Source organism: Aquarana catesbeiana, linkage group LG03, assembly GCF_042186555.1.
Source record: "Aquarana catesbeiana isolate 2022-GZ linkage group LG03, ASM4218655v1, whole genome shotgun sequence".
Lineage (NCBI taxonomy): Eukaryota > Metazoa > Chordata > Amphibia > Anura > Ranidae > Aquarana > Aquarana catesbeiana.
The window spans coordinates 585441274-585461953 of NC_133326.1; the positions used below are offsets into that span (position 1 = coordinate 585441274).

General features: G+C 43.0%; 1 protein-coding gene across 2 annotated transcripts in view; it reads left to right on the forward strand.

Annotated features, from left to right (window-relative positions):
• Positions 1-1000: 1000 nt before the first annotated feature.
• The window catches only part of LOC141132978 (glutamine--fructose-6-phosphate aminotransferase [isomerizing] 1), a 49211-nt gene continuing 29531 nt past the window's right edge, over positions 1001-20680 (forward strand). For both annotated transcript variants that reach the window (XM_073622018.1, XM_073622019.1), the window contains exons 1-2: positions 1001-1162; positions 20192-20299. In XM_073622018.1, coding sequence (XP_073478119.1) covers positions 1156-1162; positions 20192-20299 — 115 coding nt within the window. In that variant the 5' untranslated portion in view covers positions 1001-1155. The remainder of the gene's footprint in view (positions 1163-20191; positions 20300-20680) is intronic.

Consider the following 20680-nt stretch of genomic DNA (forward strand, 5'->3'; position numbering starts at 1 on the left):
CCTTCTCATTCACATCAGTGCCTGACCGCACAAATGTGCTTCTAGTAGAATGGTCAAACAATCCCATAGACACACTCCTAAACCTTGTGGACAGCCTGCCCAGAAGAGTTGAAGCTTTTTATAGCTGTAAAGGGTGGGCCAACTCAATATTGAACCCTACGGACTGAGACTGGGATGCCATTGAAGTTCATGTGCGTGTAAAGGTAGGCGTCCCGATACTTTTTGTAATATAGTGTATGTAAAGCGCTGTGTAAATTGTTGGTGCTATATAAGTACCTGTAATAAATAAATACAATTTAGACTCAATATTGATCAGATTCAATCAGTCGATCAGCCAGGGCAGAATAATATAAATTGTTTTTCATCACTGAGATCCCGGGTGATCAGATCATGAGATGACATGGTGGAAACAGAGATGTCATTGATAAGATACAATTATATCTTATTGATTGAAATCCACTTCCAGAGTGCAGCATATCGATCTAGACTAGAGAGCAATTGTTCTATTGGAAGAGATTGATCAGAAATCAATCATGTATCACACCAGTAGAAGACTCTGCTCCTGGAGCTTACACTGTACTGGGGGGTCAGGTGACGTATAAGGTATAATATAAGGTATAATGTATGATGTATATCACTATAGCACACCCCGTGCTCTGTGCACAGTATTCTGTATGCCCGGTCCCCCCTTCCTCGGCTCCATCACACCCCATTGGCTGAGCAACCTGTCCGCAGACGTGAATTGTGAATGGCGTAGAGAACAAGGCGGAGCCCCATTGACGTTCCCTGCCCCGCCCCTCATGTCCGTGCGGTCCCGCCCACCCTGTATAGTCACTGTCGGCTCGGTGGCTCTGTAAGAGTTGGATCCGGCCACGTCACTGCTGCCAGGGCCAGGCGTTCCCTGTTCTCCTCCCACCAATCACCGAATAGACGGGGATGGGGGTGGGAATTATCAGAGGGGAGTGCCCAATGAGTGCGCTCGCCGGGAATGACGGGCGCGGGGCTGTCCAATAGACAGATTGAGCATAGTTCTGGTGACGTCAGGCGCGGCTCTGTGTGGTGCTTATGTAGGGTGGTTGAGACTACTAGCTGCAGACTGAGTCAGAGACACGCAGTGACATTTTCCTGAGCCCCGGAACACAGAGCAGAGACAGCATGTGTGGTGAGTATAGGGAGCACCGGGGGGCTCTGCCTAAGGACTCCTCCTTCTATAGGGACCCCAAGAGGGTCAGCACCCATCTCCTGTGCTCTGTCTGAGGACTCCTCCTTCTATAGGGACCCCAAGAGGGTCAGCACCCATCTCCTGTGCTCTGCCTGAGGACTCCTCCTTCTATAGGGACCCCAAGAGGGTCAGCACCCATCTCCTGTGCTCTGCCTGAGGACACCCCCCTTCTATAGGGACCTTAAGAGGGTCAGCACCCATCTGTGCTCTGCCCGAGGACACCTTCTTCTATAGGGACCCAGGGAGGGGGTGAGCACCCATCTCCTGTGCTCTGCCCGAGGACACCTCCTTCTATAGGGCCCCCAAGAGGGTGAGCACCCTCTCGGGGTCCCTATAGGACACCCCCTTCTATAGGGACCCCAAGAGGGTCAGCACCCATCTCCTGTGCTCTGCCCGAGGACACCTCCTTCTATAGGGACCCCAAGAGGGTGAGCACCCTCTCGGGGTCCCTATAGGACACCCCCTTCTATAGGGACCCCAAGAGGGTCAGCACCCATCTCCTGTGCTCTGCCCGAGGACACCTCCTTCTATAGGGACCCCAAGAGGGTGAGCACCCTCTCGGGGTCACTATAGGACACCCCCTTCTATAAGGACCCCAAGAGGGTCAGCACCCATCTCCTGTGCTGTGCCTGAGGACACCCCCTTCTATAGGGACCCCAAGAGGGTCAGTACCCATCTCCTGTGCTCTGCCTGAGGACACCCCCTTCTATAGGGACCCCAAGAGGGTCAGCACCCATCTCCTGTGCTCTGCCCGAGGACACCTCCTTCTATAGGGACCCCGAGAGGGTCAGCACCCATCTCCTGTGCGCTGCCCGAGGACACCCCCTTCTATAGGGACCCCAAGAGGGTCAGCACCCATCTCCTGTGCTCTGCCCGAGGACACCTCCTTCTATAGGGACCCCGAGAGGGTCAGCACCCATCTCCTGTGCGCTGCCCGAGGACACCCCCTTCTATAGGGACCCCGAGAGGGTCAGCACCCATCTCCTGTGCTCTGCCCGAGGACACCTCCTTCTATAGGGACCCCGAGAGGGTCAGCACCCATCTCCTGTGCGCTGCCCGAGGACACCTCCTTCTATAGGGACCCCAAGAGGGTCAGCACCCATCTCCTGTGCTCTTTTCGAGGACACTTCCTTCTATAGGGACCCCAAGAGGGTCAGCACCCATCTCCTGTGCTCTTTCGAGGACACCTCCTTCTATAGGGACCCCAAGAGGGTCAGCACCCATCTGTGCTCTGCCCGAGGACACCTCCTTCTCTAGGGACCCAGGGAGGGGGTGAGCACCCATCTCCTGTGCTCTGCCCGAGGACACCTCCTTTTTATAGGGACCCGGAGAGGGTGAGCACCCATCTCCTGTGCTTTGCCGGAGGACACCTCCTTCTATAGGGACCCCAAGAGGGTGAGCACCCATCTCCTGTGCTCTGCCTGAGGACACCTCCCTTCTGTAGGGACCCGGAGAGGGTCAGCACCCATCTCCTGTTCTCTGCCTCCCCAGGGACCCAGCACAATGGTGACATTACCCTACAGCCTGGGGACAGTGACTGTGGGGACACCCTCTTGTCGGTGGCCCCCAAAACACACAGAGCTCTCAGGACCTCCTGCATCTCTGCCTTATATGTCTGGCTGCTCAGGAGCTACTTTATAGAGCATCCCTAGGGGGTGTGGAACACATAGGATGTGGACTCCTGGCTCATGTACCTCTCATGTACAGTAATGTCATTGTTGGCATCATTTGGGAACAATTGTGTAGTTGTAGATACCTCTGGGGCACCATCATCTAGTTGTAGGCATCCTTGGGGCACCATTGTGTAGTTGTAGGCATCAATGTTTATTTGTGGACCCCTCTGGGGCACCATCCTGTAGTTGGTGGGTTTGTAGGTATACTCTAATGCACCGCTGTGTAGTTGTAGGCATCTTTGGGGCACCGTTGGGTTTGTAGGTACACTCTAAGGCACCATCATGTAGTTGTAGCCATCTCTAGGGCAACAATTGTGTAGTTGTGGAAACCTGAGGCTACCTTTTGTGTAGTTACAGGCACCGTTTTGTAGTTGTAGACATCTCTGAGGTTACCTTCATGTAGTTGTAGGCATCATTGTGTAGTTGTAAACACCTCCTGAGGTTGCTTTCATGTAGTTGTAGACACCTCTGAGGTTACCTTTTGTGTAGTTGTAGGCATCTTTGACGCACCATCATGTTGTTAACACCTCCTGAGCACCATTGTGTGGCTCTGAGTATCTCTGGGACTCTGTCATATCACTGTTGGCATTTCTTGGGGCACATTTAAATATCTGTTTGGCAAATCTTGGTTCTAATTCTCATAACTGTTGCCATTTCAGGTACACCCTCCTGTAGCTGGTGGCATTGTCTTGTTGATTTTTCCTTAGTTTAATATCTCTGCAATACTTTACCAAATCACAGTTGTGTCTCTTTTAATCTGCTCTGTCTAATAAACTCTGTAGTTTTGTGTATCACCTCCTCTTCTTCTACCTGAGGTCCATGATGTGGATACCTTGGATAGTTTGTATCGGTCTGGCTGCTGATGACAGCTCTCTGGTGGCAATGTGTTGAACACTGTGATTTGTATCGGTTCCACATCTGCTGGAATTACTTCTTTGTCTTATTTGCCTTCAGTAATTTTGACACAATTGATGGTATTTATAGGTCACCTTTCATGTGATGTTCATGTCTATATTAGGACACTGTTGTGCTAATTGTTAAGGCATGGATTGGATGACCCATTCAGAAACAAACACGCATGGGAAGCATTTGTTCTGTATTCCTTGGTACTATGATCCTTCATGTCCAGCATTGAAGCGTCAGGAGGGAAAAGGACTTCTTCACATGACTTTACTGTACGTTGTAACATTTCATCTCTGAATATGGATACATTGCTATGTATGTTGATACACGTAGAGACCTTCTTGTTTTATACCAAGTAACATTAGTGATCTATTATGATTTTGTTTTGTTTAGTAATAAATCCTGGTTTTTATTGAAAGACTATCTGAGAAGTCATAAATTTGTGTGCAGAGCAGTAGGCAGGGGCAAAGTGCAGGAACCCATGGCAGTCTATGAGATTACTGCCATCCTCCGTTCAGAGTTTTCTGCATTTTAATCCTTGTACTCAGGCTTCCAAAAAGCTTGATTGAGCATGTTTTACTATTACAGACAGATCTTACTGCAGATTTGGAGTTTTTTTTTTTTTTGGGGGGGGGGGGGGGGGGGGGTTGACCCATGCACTCAGAGGTGTGAACATGGCAACCTCATGCTGGTAGTGCCCTGGTTGGGATTTGATCCAATATCCCTCGTGCTACAGGGCTAACAAGTGCTAACTGCTAAGCCACTGTGCTGCCAATACAATACAGATGATTTTTCCAAACTGTTGACCACATTAACAGTTAGAAATTTTGTTGAAGTGGTTGTAAACCCTTACATATATGCAGTAAAGTGACTGGTCTCAGGTGATACACAGAGATGAAACCAATCCTCCTACGTAAGTTGTGCCTGTTTGTTTGCAGCCCTCTCTTCTCTACAACTGTTCAAACTACTGAATTATAAAGCTTGTCTGAGAGGTCAGAAAAAGGGGGGCAGAGAGCTGAAGTTACACTCTGCAGAGCTCAGTGAGGAGAGCTCTGAGAGCTGATTGGAGGGAAATATAGATATTCGCCAGCACACCAAGGATCATCAATTTTGTCCAAATGGTTTTTTTTTTTTTTTGTATTCAAAGAATGATCACATCACAAAACGGTGTAGTGCAACGTTTTGGAGCCACGCAGGACCCCTTCGTCAGGTATGCCTGCCTGGCTTGGAAATGTTGCACTTCACTGTTTTTTGATCTGATCATTCTTTCAATTAAAAAAAAACAGTTTGGGCTAAATTGATGATCCTTGGTGTGGTAGTGAATATCTACATATCACATAGGCTCCAGTATCCAGCTGGCTGTCGCTACAGCACCCAGTACTCTAAGAGCTTATTCCAGGAATGTGTGCGATGGGAATATGGACTGCTGATTGAAGGGAAGGAACACACCCCCTTTCACTAAGACCCCTTATACACTATTAGATTTTCTGCAGATTTTTGTCTTCAGATTTACCAAAACCATATAATATGAGGTCAAGCCTTAAGAGTTTCAATTTGTATGCAATCAGGCAGGCCCTTGCACTACATGCTTTTGGTAAATCTGAAGGCAAAAATCTGCAGAAAATCTAATAGTGTGTATGGCAGGAATATGCAATTAGTGGACCTCCAGCTGTTGCAAAACTACAAGTCTCAAGTGTCACGCTTGTGGCTGTCAGTGTTGCTATGCCTCATGGGACTTGTAGTTCTGCAACAGCTGGAGGTCCGCTAATTGCATATCCCTGCTGTATGGGTTCTAAGGAACAGAGCTGAGGCTGTCAATCAGCTGGAGCTCCTTCTCTTGTCACCATTTATCTCTTGGTGTCAGGAAAACTTGTCAGAAGTGATTTTTGTTGTTGTTGTTGTTGTTAGAGGAACAAAGCAGCAGACAAAAATTTGTACTTAATGCTCTGAATTGAGACAATTACACACTATATGCTTTGTTAATTTTTCTTGTCTGAGGTTTACAACCACTTTAAAGTTTTCATCCTGAGCCTTTGAAAATTCTCCTCTATATAGTTGAAAACGATCAATTTGTCCCTGTTAACTGTTAGAAAGTCCAACAAACTTTCCGCAAACTGTTTTGAGGGGAAATTCTACTAGTATATGGCTAGTTAAAAGCATAATGTGCTAGTACGCACCACATACTAGAATGTTATGAATGAGTTGCCTTAAAAATGAAGTCCTCCTCTTCACCTATCAAGTTCACAGGGTCCAGCCGTTTGAATGGCTGAGCAGTGATGACATCACTCCCACGCTGGAGTCGCGGGTATGGCATAGCTCTCTTTTAATGGACGGCATGCCATCCATTAAGAGTGCAGTGCTCATGCACTGATGACTACTAAAGCAAATATCTCCTAAACTGTGCATTTAGTATTTACTGTACCTACAGGCAAATCTTACCTTACCTGTAGGTATAAATAAAAAAGTGGAGTTTGCTACCGCTTTAGTTGCTTAACATGCATAGAGCAGTGATTTGGTTACTATGGGTTACCACAATTTTTTTTTTTTTATGATTAAATAAGACATATGTATTATATTCCTATGTATAGAAACCTAGTTTAATAGACATGCTAGTAATCATGTGTAGGCATACTTGGTGATCTCATGGATTAAAACAAATTATAATCTCAACACTGTCCTTTTATTGGTCCCGTGTTGGCATGAAGTTGTATGTGGATTATGCATCTCTTGGGATGTTTGGTCATATATCTAGATGAGTGATTGAGTTTGTAGGTGAAGGCAGAGAAAGGTAAGATTGGTTCCTGTCCAGATCCTGTTATTCAGGATGTGTGCTTTCTGGACACAAACACCTCTCTGTTCATCCGTCATAGCCGTCCTAGCAAAGTCCCACGTACACCGCTGGAGATTCTTATCTGAAATAAAGGTGTTTCTGTGTACCTTCAGAAAGTTTGGAGTTAAAGTTTTAAACTGGGCAACTTACACTAGTAGAATTTATTTTCAAAATTTGTATTTCAAGTACATCCGTTTTTGATTTTCAATTTTTTGGTGGGGTCAAATCAATGTTCATTTTCGACCACAGTAAAAAGAAGATTAGAAGGAGCAGAATGGAGAATTTTTTTCTTAAACAGTCTAATTTTTAACTGTGAAGTTTTGGTTTTCATTTGGAAATGTCCATTCACTCCAAAATCGAATGTTAAAAGCAAATGTTTTTTGATGTACTTTTTGAATGACATTCGCCAAGTCATCGAATGTGCTCATGAGAAGTTTTCCATTAATGTTCGTTCAAAAATCTACTAGTGTGTGGCCAGATTCAGCAGGGACCGGTCAAATTTCAATCGGTGTGGCTGCCGCTTTTCGACAGAAGTTGATCGATCAACTTTTGTTGAAGGGTCGTTAGAGCTGCACGATTCTGACTAAAATGAGAATCACGATTTTTTTGCTTAGAAGATAGATCACGATTCTCGTGGCGTAACATCTTTCACATTAAAAAAAAATAAAATTTTGGCTAACTTTTACGGTTTCGTTTTTTTTTTTTTTTTTTAATTCATTGAAGTGTATTTTTTCCCAAAAAATTGCATTTGAAAGACCGCTGGGCAAATACAGTGTGACATAAAATATTGCAGCAATTGCCATTTTATTCCCCAGGGTCTCTCCTAAAATATATATAATATAATGTTTGGGGGTTCCAAGTAATTTTCAAGCAAAAAATATTCTTTGTAACTTTAAGAAAGAAGTGTCAGAAAAAGATTTAGACTTTAAGTGGTTAAACTTCCTGCATTTACACATTGCTGAAAACTTGGCAGACTGGCTGGATTATTTATTTACACAGAAGTTTTCTCCCTTTGATCTAAGAAGGAAGCTTAGTTAAAATGTATCAAGTTAAAGACTTGGCAGAATACCTGATGCTTTCTTTTGACAGCTGAGTGAGCACACTCTCCACTTGTTTATATGAAAGAATCCTCAAACTTTGCAGGAGAGATCGTCAGAGGTGGTGAATCGAGATCACGATTTTTTTTAACGATTAATTGTGCAGCTCTAAGGGTCGTGCAGGAAAATGTTTCTCAATCTCAGGTCCTGTTGTCCGAATACAATGTTCTGGTGGTGGGGAGATTCCAACTCGTTTGTATGGATGGAGGAACTTGTTAAGGGCCGCACACACGGGCCACATATTGGGCGACATTGGCCAGTTTCTATTTGGCCCATGCGTATTGCAGCTGGTCCGACAGAAGCCAGCTATTTAGCTGGCTTCTGTCAAAGGCACATGACTGAAAAGTCTGCTGATCCTCAGTTTTCTGGAGGGTGGGCCACCCCCCATCAGAGCAAAATAACTCAGTGGGGGAGATCGCCGCTGTACTAACATTGCATAGTTAGTACAGCGGTTCCTCCCGAGCTCTTCAGTGTTTTTTTTTTTTTTTTTTTATGTTCAGCCTGTTGGGTTGAACGTAAAAAAAAACAATGTGTACTAGGCTTTAGCCATCTATAACCAGCTTTAGTAACCTAACTAATTGGGTTGAAATAAAATAGGTTTGCCCACGAACAGCAGCAGGTTAGTAAACACTCTCCTGGAGATCCGGGACAGTAATTTGTCTAGTGTTTGTTGTTGGCCCTCATGTCTTTTACCATTGCACAGGGACTCCTCGTCCCTAATTGGCCTTTGTTATCCATATGTAAGATAAATGGGTTCCTCCTGGAGATGAGTGTCTTGTCCTCTCTGTAGGTTCTTGACCTTGCACATCTCCTGGTGTCAAAGCTCTGCAGGGGTTCTTTGTAAACTTTCATTGATCTTGTTATTGTATTTACACTGATGTTTACTTGTTTGTTTTTGTCTGGCACTTTCACAAAAAAAGTAAGCAAATGGCTGTTTACTGTTGTGCCTAGGGGAGATGTTTGAAATGTGTCGTGATTTTCTCAGAATGTGTGAATATAATATTCAGTCCCGTCTAGTAGATTTTCAGGTGTTTGTCTTGAAAATGAATTGGCTTGTTTTGTCATTGTGGATGCCTTTTGAGTAATTATAATATAGCGTTGTATTCCACTTAATTAGGTTTTGACTTGAGGGAGGTCTTTGAAAACCCCAGAGCTGGCTCATCACGGAGAAAATAAGCAATCTGATGACATATTTTCATGTGTCTGTTCCTTATTCTTCCTCCTTCCCCTAATGATCTGCCAATTGTGGTGTCTATAGATGCATCATAGGTAGAAGATCGTTCCTGAAGTTGTTTGCGAGACTGTCATCTAATGTCTGAGAGTCTCTCCAGACCAGCCTTTCTCATTCTATTTAACAAGGAGGAACCTTTTGAAATAACTGTCCAGGATCAGGAAACCCCCTGCTAATAATTACTATATCATAAGTTCACAGTACATTCCCCCCCCCCTTTTTTTTTTTTTAATAGATGTTGAAAAAGATCACTTTGATATTTACTTATCTGAGAGGCAGAAGTTGCTCAAGGAACCCCTAGCAACCTCTGGATGGTCCTTGGTTGAGAAAGGCTGCTCTACACTGAATTCTGAGATGGTCTAAAACAGGGCTTGACAAACTTGCTTTGAATTGAGGAGCCAGCTAAAAAAAAATTTTTTTTTTTTTTTTTTTTTTTTTTTTTTTTTTTTTTTTTGTGGGTCGTGAGTAGCATGGGTCGTTAGCACCCAGGGCAAGGCAAGTAATTTTCACCAACCTAACCCTAATTTAGTTACAGCAGAGCGGCCAGCCAATAACCCAGACGTAACGCAGGGTTATAGGCTGGCCAGAAAGAATGAGAATAAAAACCTGTTATAGGGGGAAACCCCCCTCATCACGTTAGGCCCTGTTCACACCTGGGCTATTTGAGATTGCGTCAGAATTGCTGCGATTCTGCCTCCAATTTCCAAACGCACTACAATCGCAAAATGCAGGTTCAGGTGTCATTATTTTCAATAGCACCTAAGTGCAGGTTTGCCACAGTTGTCGTGCGTCAAATCGTATTGTGTAAAGCTTGCCAACCAAAAAGGAGGGCCAAAATCGCACCTGTACTGAAATCACACAGAAACCAGAATGACACTGTGATTTTAGTACACATAGGTGTGAAAAGAGGTGCCAGGACTAAATTTCTAGCCACCATAGCAACCTGGTACCGAGGATTTATGAAGCCCTGGTCTAAAACGTGTACATAATTGAATTGCCATCAAGAGCATTTTTGGAGGGGATAGAAGATTGGTAGATGCTTCCAATATCCACTTAACCCAAAGGGGCAGAATGGTGATTTGGGACAGGATCCTAACCTGCTCAGTTGGTTGTTTCCTTCTGCGAGGGCCGATCCTGGTTAGAGGCCTGTTTTTAGGCTGCTCAGTCAGGCTAAAAAAAATGCCTTTGAATGTGTCATGCATTTAAAAAGTGTTAAGCAACAGAGGAAGTTTTTTTTTTTTTCTTCTGAGTTTTTAAAATGCCCTCAAATCAGAAGGTGCTTGAGAGTCCGGGCACAAGATTTATCCATTATCACACGTGTTTACATTTAATGTTTATTCCTAGGAATGAAAAAAGCAGAAGTCTTCCCTGGCACAGTGTATTTCAGGGGAGAAACCAGAAACAATCCAACCTGGCTAATCCATTCTTCTGAGTTTTGAGTTGAGAATGTTTTGATAGGTTAGGAGTGCCCAGTGTGATTTAACAGTTGTAAGTCTGCTTTAGGTCAGAAAGTGTAGTTGGATGGACAGGCATGGCCAAATATATGCCAAGTGCAGCAAACCTTTACCGCACCAGAGAGTGTTCCATAAATGTAAAGTTGGTCCCACCAATGGAAATTGACAGGGGAGCAGAAGGTGTAGGCAGACACTGCTGGGTCACTTGTCTTGGGGAACCAGGGTGTTTGTTTGGGGTTTTTTTTTTTTTTTTTTTCTTGGGAGGGTGCATGTGATCAGCGCAGGGCCAGACAGAGGGTCAGCCTAATAGGACAGTTGGAGTAGAATGAAAAATCCTCCTACAAGCTTTAACCAGACACTGATAGAAGTCATATGACTGCTATATACTTCTGATGAGAAAAAGTATTTAGCAGTTTATATTTACTAAAAAAAAATTGCATTTCCAAGTAGTGTGGGAGATCAGATATAGCCGTATTAAAGTAAATGGGGTGGAAAGGACATTTTGTTTAAAGCTGAACTCCAGATTTCCCTTCAGTCTTGTATGGTTGTCAATGGGTTTTTTTTTTTTTTTCCTTTACTCAAACTGCTTGCTATGATTTCACTGCACACTAGAAGCTGTAGCAATTCACATAGAGCACACCTAATTCCTCCTCCACTTTGTCCATTCAGAGAACACTTTGCATTCATTTAGTGTTACCTGAATGGCATATAACCTGGAAGCTAGTGGAGATCACTGGAGTAGCGGTGCTTACTACAGTGATTTCCAGCTTTCATAGGGATCCCACAGGTATACTATACTTACTCAGCTATGTAAAACTGCCATATCTAATCTTCTTCTTTAGTTTTTATTTTTATCTTAATGCATTAAGATAAAAAGCCTTCTGTGTGCAGCAGCCCCCCTAATACTTACCTGGGCCCTATCACGATCCAGCGATGTCCACGTGTGTCTCGGTCATCCAGGACTCTTCCTCCTGATTGGCCAAGACACAGCAGCTGTGCCATTGGCTCCCGCTACTGTCAGTCAAAGTCAGTTAGCCAATGAGGAGAGGGGGGGCAGGGCCGAACTGTGGCTCAGTGTTTGAATAGATACATGGAGCTACGGCTCGGCTCAGGTGCCTCCATAGCAACCTGCTTGCTATGGGGGCACTCGACAAGAGGGAGGGGCCAGGAACACAGAAGAGGGACCAGAGAAGAGGAGGATCTGTGCAAAACCATTTTACAGAGCAGGTAAGTATAACATGTTTCTTATTTTTTAGACAAAAAAAAAAAAATCAGACTTTACAATCACTTTTTAGGTAGGAATCCCATTCTTTTCTATGTGGCTGACTCCGTCTATGAGCTGCAGTTTGTGTGTTTAACCACTTGCCTCCGCCCACCATCAAATGATAACTGGGTGGACGTCATATGATGGCCTCCCAGAACGACCACTCTTGCGCATCCCCGGGGCGATTGCGGATGCGCCGTGTTGCTAGGACACGGCGCGACCCCGATCTGTGTAAAGAGCCGCAGCTCTTTAACCATGTGATTGGCTGTGTCCAATCACTACCGGTCACATGTAAACACGGCGATGCCGGTAATCGGCGCTCCTCGCCTCACACTGACAGAGTGTGAGGAGAGGAGAGCCGATCAGTGGCATCTCCTCACAGGGGACAGCTAGGTATGTAATCGGGGGAACTGATCATCAGTGCCCTGATTACAATTAAGTGCCCACCACTGCCAGCAATCAGTGCCAGCAATCTGGGGCCATTAATGATGTCAGTCAGTGCTGGCTATTAGTTCTGCCCACCAGTGCCGCCTATCTGTGCCCACCAGTGCCACCCATCAGTGCCCATAAGTGCGGTGTATTCATACCTCCTCATCAGTGCCACCTAATCAGTGCCGCCTCATTGGTACCCATTTCAAACTTTTTTCCTAAAAAAACAAAACAAAAAAAACAGGAGTGATTAAATACCACCAAAAGAAAGCTCTATTTGTGTGAAGATAATGATAACAATTTCACATGGTTACAGTGTAGCATGACCACACAAACGTCATTCAAAGTGTGACAGAGCTGAAAAATGGCCTGGGCAGGAAGGGGGTATAAGTGCCCGGTATTGAGGTGGTTAAAGGCCAACTCTAAGGACCCATGCACACTTAGGCGTGTACATTATCACAAGCACACAATGGGCTCTAAGAGAAGTTGGAAATGTCACTGTATTTCAGTTTCAATGCCATCAGTCGGTGTCGGTGAAGACTTGTCAGGTGGCTGTCAGGATAATACGGGGCTGGGCCAATGCTTCGGCACTCAGCAGAGCAAACGTCATATCGGTGTTCTTGCGTCACGAGCCTTTCTTTATTGTACTTATGGTTTGCTAAGTATACATCTGTACTTTGATATTATTGTACTATATGGACGTGTCTGTTTCTGTTTCCAACCCATAAACTAGGAATCTGTTCGCTTAATAACTGCCAATAATGTTAGTATTCAGTGAATACAACTTGTATTTAAACCAGTAGAAGGCAGCTGAGAAGCATTTATTACACTGATTTCTGTCCGGAGTTCAGCCAGGAGGTTCAATCTCACAATCACTGCTTTAGCGTGTAATCTGACCCTGCAAGACCAACCAGATCAACCAGATCAATCAGCTCCATTCAACTGCTTCTGCCTTTCATTATAGAGGCATGTGCATTTTTTCTGGACACTGAGGTTTTGTGGCATTACAGGAACCTCATTGTATTGTGGCTTAGAACAAGCAACAAATTTTGTATAACTTTGAGCTTCTGGAAAGGATTTCTGCAAATATTTGCATATAGTATAATATAGACAAGGCCTGGCCATAGACATGAGCTGACAGTTGGAAGATGTCACCACTGCATGAATGGTTAGGACAACTGTAACATAAATGCGTATATTTGTTCAGCCAATCATGCTGATTTGTGAACTAAATCTGCCCCTTCCCCTGGATTTAGCTAGGCGAAACACCTATAGAGATTGCCCAGGAAAATCCATATTGGACAATTGATTCCTCCCCTTTAGTTGGTCAACCAGGGTTTGTTTAAAAGAAGGTTACACATAGAAACATATTCGCTTCTTAGTCTGAGAGCAACTAGATAAAGTGAAGAGACTAAACAGCCAATCGGACTTCATTGTTCTGCTTTGAAAGGTCGACCTCTTGCTGGTTACTATGGCTAACCAGATATCACTGCTTGGAGCGCTGGCTTGGTGGATAAGTCCCCTTTTGCGATGTAACTCGTAGCAGTCTGTTATAGCAGAGTTGCCAGATGAGTGTCCTTTGTGTGACTGTTCTGAGTTGAATCTGCTGGCCAATCTGTAAGGCAAGTGGACAGCCAAATTTCTGATCTCCACATGTACATTATACAATTTAAATCCACAACGTAAATATAAGTAGAAAAAAGTTCATTTCAAAAAGAAATATGCTGGTGATTGATTGAAGTGGATCCAAAAATAATCAATTCACCCCAAGTGCTTAGTGCTTGTGCTCACTTCCACCAGTATCACAGGCTGCTCACCTCATATGAGTCAAAATCAGCAGTGTTCCCCTCTGGGGATAATGAGGATTGCTGGCGTGGTATAGACACTTGAAATGCCTTTTATCCCAGACACCTTCTTTGGGATCCCAAGAGCCCCTATTGTCTTATCGGATAGTATGGAATATGCAAGAAAGAAAGAATGGTGGATACACTTTCAAGTGTGGCACTTTAAGCTGTGCTAGCTGAAACAGCGTTTAGACAAACCAAGTCTGGAGATGGCCGTGATGTGACATCAGTATGCAGGCTCCGCCCCTATAAGCACGTCGTCAGGGCATGGACTTCGTCAGTAGGGATGCCCCTACTGACGAAGTCAACGCCCTGATGATACTTGTATAGGGGGCGGAGCCTGTGAATGAGGGAATCCTTCTGAAGTGCTCTTGTGTTCTGATGGCAGGGAGCTTTCCCTACCATCTGCATACAATGATCAGTGCTTTTGGCTATAGCTGAGTTTCCCCTCATTACCATACAATGCAGAACCCAAGCCCTGAGATCTTCAATCCTTTGTTAGAACAGACCATGTTCTTATATGCAGCTGATAACGAGATCTGCTAGCACAGTACAGACAGGGTTAATGGTAAACATTTATTCTCTAGCCCACTCCATAAAGCTAAGCTTTACCCAAACGGGAAGTTCCACTTTAATGTCTCCTCACCCTTTTCCTTTTTTTTTTTTTTTTCCCCAGGAGCAGGTACATAACAAAATTTGAGCAGAAGTTCTCCTTCGCCTCTCCCTCACCGCAGTCATCTGGAACACATCAAAGGTCCCAGAAGACTGCAGGACCATGCACAGTGCACAGCGTGGCTCGTGAATGCACAGTGAGCACCTGGCTGTCACAGCTGGGTGGCCACAGTTGAGATGACAGGGACAGAAGACTGAGGGAAGGGCTGGCTCAGGTGAGAACATCGCTGGATCACGGGACAGGTGAGTGTGTGTGTTTATTAAAAGCCAGCAGCTACAGGTTTTTTGTAGCTGCTGACTTTTAATAAACACAAATGACAGGAGCTCTGCCTTAACATTACATACCAGTTGGAGTTTTCAGAAAAGGGCAAGTAGAAATTTAATCGGAAATTTCATTTACTACTTGTATATGAAGGTATGACGTTGAGAGTGGCAATACTTGTCTGTATGGCAACAAACCCAAGGCTAAACCTCTTGTGATGTATACATGTGTGCCTATGCTAGGTCATATATAAGCTTGTAAATTTTTTTTGAAAGTTCATACTGAGAATTGTGACAACACCTTTGACATGTTCAAAGCAATTTCAGGAAGGAATGCGGATGTCATTGCCTTACTTCATGTGACACACCTTTTCTTGGCCCAGGCAAATCTTGCTTGACATGTCAGTGAACAGAGATTCTTCCCACCATGCAAAGTTATTATGATATTATGACATGTGTACAGCTGAACATCGATGAAGAAGGTTTGTAACTAGACACACCAGTCAGTCCTGAGATATAAGGCAAATGCACAGAAGATTAATCAGCCGTGGCAGAGCATTTATTACATTAGGCATAAAAGAAAATTTGTAGTCGTATAACCATATTTAAATGTGAACTTCACTGAACACTGATCTTTCCGTTTTGGGTGCTTGTAGTTGGGTTATGAGAAGATTTGAATACAGCGGAGCTCCCCAGTTGATTTTTCTACATCGCGGAGAATATATCAGACATATGATGCCATCATAATAGAGGTGACATCAGTGGGAAAGGGAGGACTGTGTGTTCCATGGGGTTAGCTGGGGGGGGGGGGGGGGCTGTGGTGTGTGGGGGTTTTTTTTTTTTTTTTTTTCTATTTTTTTGAGCCATAATGCAGTATCACAGGTAGCCACAGACTCGCCATCAGTGGCATTCGGGGTCAGGTGTTGGGTAGATTTGCTCTAGATTGTGTAACTTGAATGACCTTTTTAGCTTTATGGGAGTCTTTTAAAGACCTAAGAAGTTACCATGGCAGTCAGGTTTTGTGTAGAGTTGGTCTTTAATAGGATGGGAGATTATCATAGTTGGAATGATTTAACGGTAAATGATGATTTTTTGATACTTTAAGCCAGTGATCTCCAAACTGCGCCCCTTTGCTTGACTTTATCTGGCTTTTGAGACACTGTTCCTCTCACTGATATGAGACACTATTCCTCCCACTGACACCAACTATGGGGCACCATTCTTCCTACTGACACTATTGATGGGGTACTATTCTTCCTACTGATACCAATAATGAGGCACTATTCTTCCTACTGACTCCAATGGTAGGGTATTTATTCTTCCTATTGACACCAATGATGGGGTACTATTCCTCCCACTGACACCAACAGTGGGGTACTATTCCTCCTACTGACGACATTTGCCCCCCCCCCCCTAAAGTTTGAAAGACAGTAAACTGGCCCTTTGTTTAAAAGTTTGGAAAAAAAAAAGTTTGGAGACCCCTGCTTTAAGCGAACATCCTGTTCAGGACTTTATTCACTGTTGTTGTCCGAACTGTAGGTGTGTAACAGTGCTTATGTTTATCCCGGACAGCTAGTGACAGTTTTGTGTATTTGCTATCAGCTTGTAAAGCAATCTGTGTTGTAGATTTCATGGTCGTTATTGGTATCGTGTGTGTGGGGGTTTTTTTTTTTTTTTTTTTTTTTCTTTCTATGATGAAAGGGATGATCAATCGTTTCTACACTTGCTATAGACTTTCTTTTCTTTCGTTCTAAAAATGCTCTTTTCATTTTATTTTTTTCCACCCTGAGGCTGGATTCACACCTAATGCATTTTTTGTGCTTTTTGCATTTTGCAGATTTGCACTACAGATCTTGTTCCATAGCTAGCAATGTTAAATGGACTCTAGTGCAAATCTGCAAAATGCAAAAAGCACTAAAACTGCATAGGTGTGAATCCAGCCTCACATATTCTCTTTAATTAAGTAGACTACAACCCTTAAGGCTTACATGTTTAATAAAGTTGCTTTCTAATGAGCAGAGGGAATGGGTGTGTGGGATTGAGAGTCAGCTAATTATGCTGATTACAAGCCATTGTATACATGACTTATGGTTTTAAAAGCTGTTCTCCCGGGTCTTCCAGTGATTGAACTGTTCAATTTACAAATTTGCAAATAGATTTTTACAAAATCATAATCATACCAGCATAACCAATCTATATCCTATCTGATGTGGGCTCATTGTAAATCTCAGCTCTGTTCTCGTTTAATCATCTGGTATTTCTAAATGTCAGTTGAGTACGATGTTGCCTTCTATTTGAAGAACCATTTCAATGTGTCAGGAGTGGCATTAAAATGTTTTGCTGTGAAGCTGGTCTGTCCTCTCTGCTTCTCTGTGTTGAACTTGTCTACTGAAAGGCGTTTTAGTCTGGATGTAAAAGTGAGTGTACTGGGTCTGGCTGGCTTCCACATTCACTATAAAGCTTACTTTTCACGTGTTGTACGTGCTGCTAAATTTACTGGAAACCACAGCTGCCGCCTACACGGCAGACATAGGCTGATCTTCATGTGGTACCTTAGCAAATCGGTTGGCTGTTCCATGAGGCCTGGGGGCAAAAGGAAAGCTAGCACTTATTTTCTGAGTTTTGCAAAGACTAGATGGGGGCAGAAGAAGACATAGGTTGGGGGAAGGGGGATCCCAGATTTTCACACACATTTAATAAATGTCACGATCTGTTGACAGCTGTCAAAAATGGAAGTTCTTTTTACTTTGGCGAGCTTTCCTCTGATTTCTCACTGTGCCTTTGGAACAAGAAGTGAGGCGAAAACTTTGCAATGGGAACACAAATGGCAAAAAAATAAAAGCACAAAAAAACCCAGGCAAAGGAGGCAACTCTTTCCCAAATGCTTTAATGCTTTAGTTGATCTCATACTTCAATTTACTAGTAAGTCACTTATCCAGGACAAGCATGCAGCAAAGAACTCCAGCCTGCTTTACTTGTTCTGGTGATTTAGTGGATACTTTTTATAAAGGGTGAGCTCGACAATGCGGGATCTTGCCACTTTTAGTGCAGGTTGGCAAAATCGGCTCCTATATATCTGTCCTGATAAGTTGTAGGTGATTAAAGTCTCATGCACATTGGGCTGATTTATACAGGCTTCTCTCATTATTTTTTTTTTTTTTTTTTTTTCTTTCATCCTGTAGAAGCAATTGGTTAGCTTATTTGTCCATGTACGTTTGGAGCATTTACAGGAGTATTTGTAGCAGAGCGTTTACTGGCTGAAAGAAGGATAAAAAAAAAAAAAAAAAAACATTTTAGAGAGGCTTTCGAGCAGTGTTTTGGGGAAACGCGCGTATAAATGCAAACACTTAAACACTATATTCCATAGAAGCTCTTTTTTCTTTTTTCTTTTTTTATTCATTTTTTTCCTGCCAGCAGTTCTGGCATTTTTTACGCTGCCTAGTGTGCGGGCCCCCTTTAGCTTTTCTGTTTGGATTTCAGACGTCTTATCTCAACGCAGATGACAGATGTCAACAATCAGCTATTAGGCCCCATTCACACTAGCGCGTTTTTTGATGCATTTTGCATTTTGCAGAAATGCACGGGAATTTTTTAACATGGGTTCCTATGGAACATGTTCACATCAATGCTTTTTTGTATCTCAGCGTTTTTGGAAAGGGTCGGGGACTTTTTTTCATGCAAAAAGCAGCGTTTTGCATGTAATGGTTTTCAATGGACAAGCATCAAAAACGCAAGTGCTGCGTTTTTGCAGCGTTTTTGCAGCGTTTTTGCAGCGTTTTTGCAGCGTTTTTGATGCGTTTTTGGTGCGTTTTTGCCGTTTTTTTTTTTTTTTTTTTTAATTTTTTTTTAAGACTGTAAAAAAAAATGAAAAAAAAACAAAAAAAAAAAAAACGCAAAACGCCGCAAAAACGCCGCAAAAACGCGGCTCGAAAACGTGGCAAGCATGAAAAAAAAACCTCCAAAAACGCTCAAAAGCAACATGCATAGGTGTGAATCGAGCCTGAGTAAGCTTTCTAATTATAGACCAAGTCTATACTGGACCACCTGTAGGGGGGGGTTAGCTGGCCATAGAGATTAAAGAGTAGTTCCACATGAATGCATATATGTTCTTTTTACTGAATGCTCCTAATTTAATGGTCATAAAGACCTAAGCATGTGTTTGTGTGCTAATTACCCACCTGTTATTGAGTTATCAACACTAATGGCTCTGCTGGAATACTGAACCTGATAGACCTCAGAAATTGAAATGATGGATAAAGGCCTGAAAGTGCTAAGCAGAAACCCGGATCTCTGTGTTCCTCAGTTAGAAAGCACTCCCTAGGAGCACATTTAGCCCTTTAATTGCCCCTGATGTTAACCCCTTTCATGTTAGTGTCATTAGTACAGTTACAGTGCATATTATTTAGCACTGATCCCCAAAAAGTGTCAGTGTCCGATTTGTCCACTGCAATGTTGCAGTCCCCGCAAAAAATCGCACATCTCTGCCATTACTAGTGTAAAAAAAAAAAAATATTGCATAAAAACATCCCCTAGTTTGTAGATGCTATAACTTGCACAAACTAATCAATATACAATTATTGGATTTTTTTTTATTTTTTGAATATATATTGGCCTAAACTGATGAAGAAATTGGATTTTTTTTATTTTAAATTTATTGGATATGTTTTATAGCATAAAGTAAAAATTCTTTTTTTTTTTTTTTTGTTGAAAAAAAAAAACAAAACTGCAGAGGTTTTACCACCAAAAGAGTTTTATTTGTGTACAGCTGTCACACTCAGTTAAAGTAAAGCAGTGAGCGTATCACAAAACATGGCCTGGTCATCAAAGGGGGGGGGGGGTGTAACCCTGTAAATCAAACCCCATGTGACTTCTCTTTTTGACACTTCATTAGTGCTTATCTTTACAATTGTAAAAACTGCCATTTGCATTGGTGTTCCTTTACAGATGTGGAGTGAGAAGATGAGGTTAGCTGGGACAGTTCCATGCGGTGTGACCACCCGAGTAATGTTTGTCACTGCTGCCATGTTCTGTGCCCCGTATATTAATCCTGGCCACTAACAGGCCTTTCCAAACTGTTTACTTATCGCTCATGGAATATTGATTGTGATATATATTATGCTGTAAATTGTGTGATCTATTATAAACTGGCACTTAGTTCTTTTTATAGCCAGCAGTAGACTGAGAGCCGTAGAACATATTTTAACTTTTTCCTTATTATATTTATTTTATATATTTTCATCTGTTGGGAACTAAATCTACTTGGACATCAGTCACCGCTATCTATACTGAGTTTTGTTTTTTTTTCCATCAGGAATTTTTGCTTACCTCAACTACCATGTGCCCCGCACCAGGCGTGAGATCCTAGAAAGGCTTATCAAAGGTCTCCAGAGATTGGAGTACAGAGGATATGACTCTGCGGGTGAGTAGAGCTGGGATTCTGTAATACTTAATGTTTTAATGTTGGACTCCATTTTGCTTTATAAGAATGAACAGGAAGAGGGTTGCTTTTCTACAGCTAGGCAGGCCGTGTTTAGGAGATCTTGGTTCAGCCCAACAATTCCTGCTGTGATAAACCCACTTGGTTTTATTCATTCATAAATAGCCAAATAAGAAGACCACAAAGCAGTTTTATGGAAGCTAAAAAAAACTGTTTTATTTAAAAACAATTAATCATTCGGTATATGTATACCTATCTGATCTAAAATAGATAAAATTCTTGGTTCTCTTGATAGAATGGGAAATTTCCCTTGCTTTGCTTATGAATTTTCTGGGCTCTCATGACATGACATAGTGCTCAAGA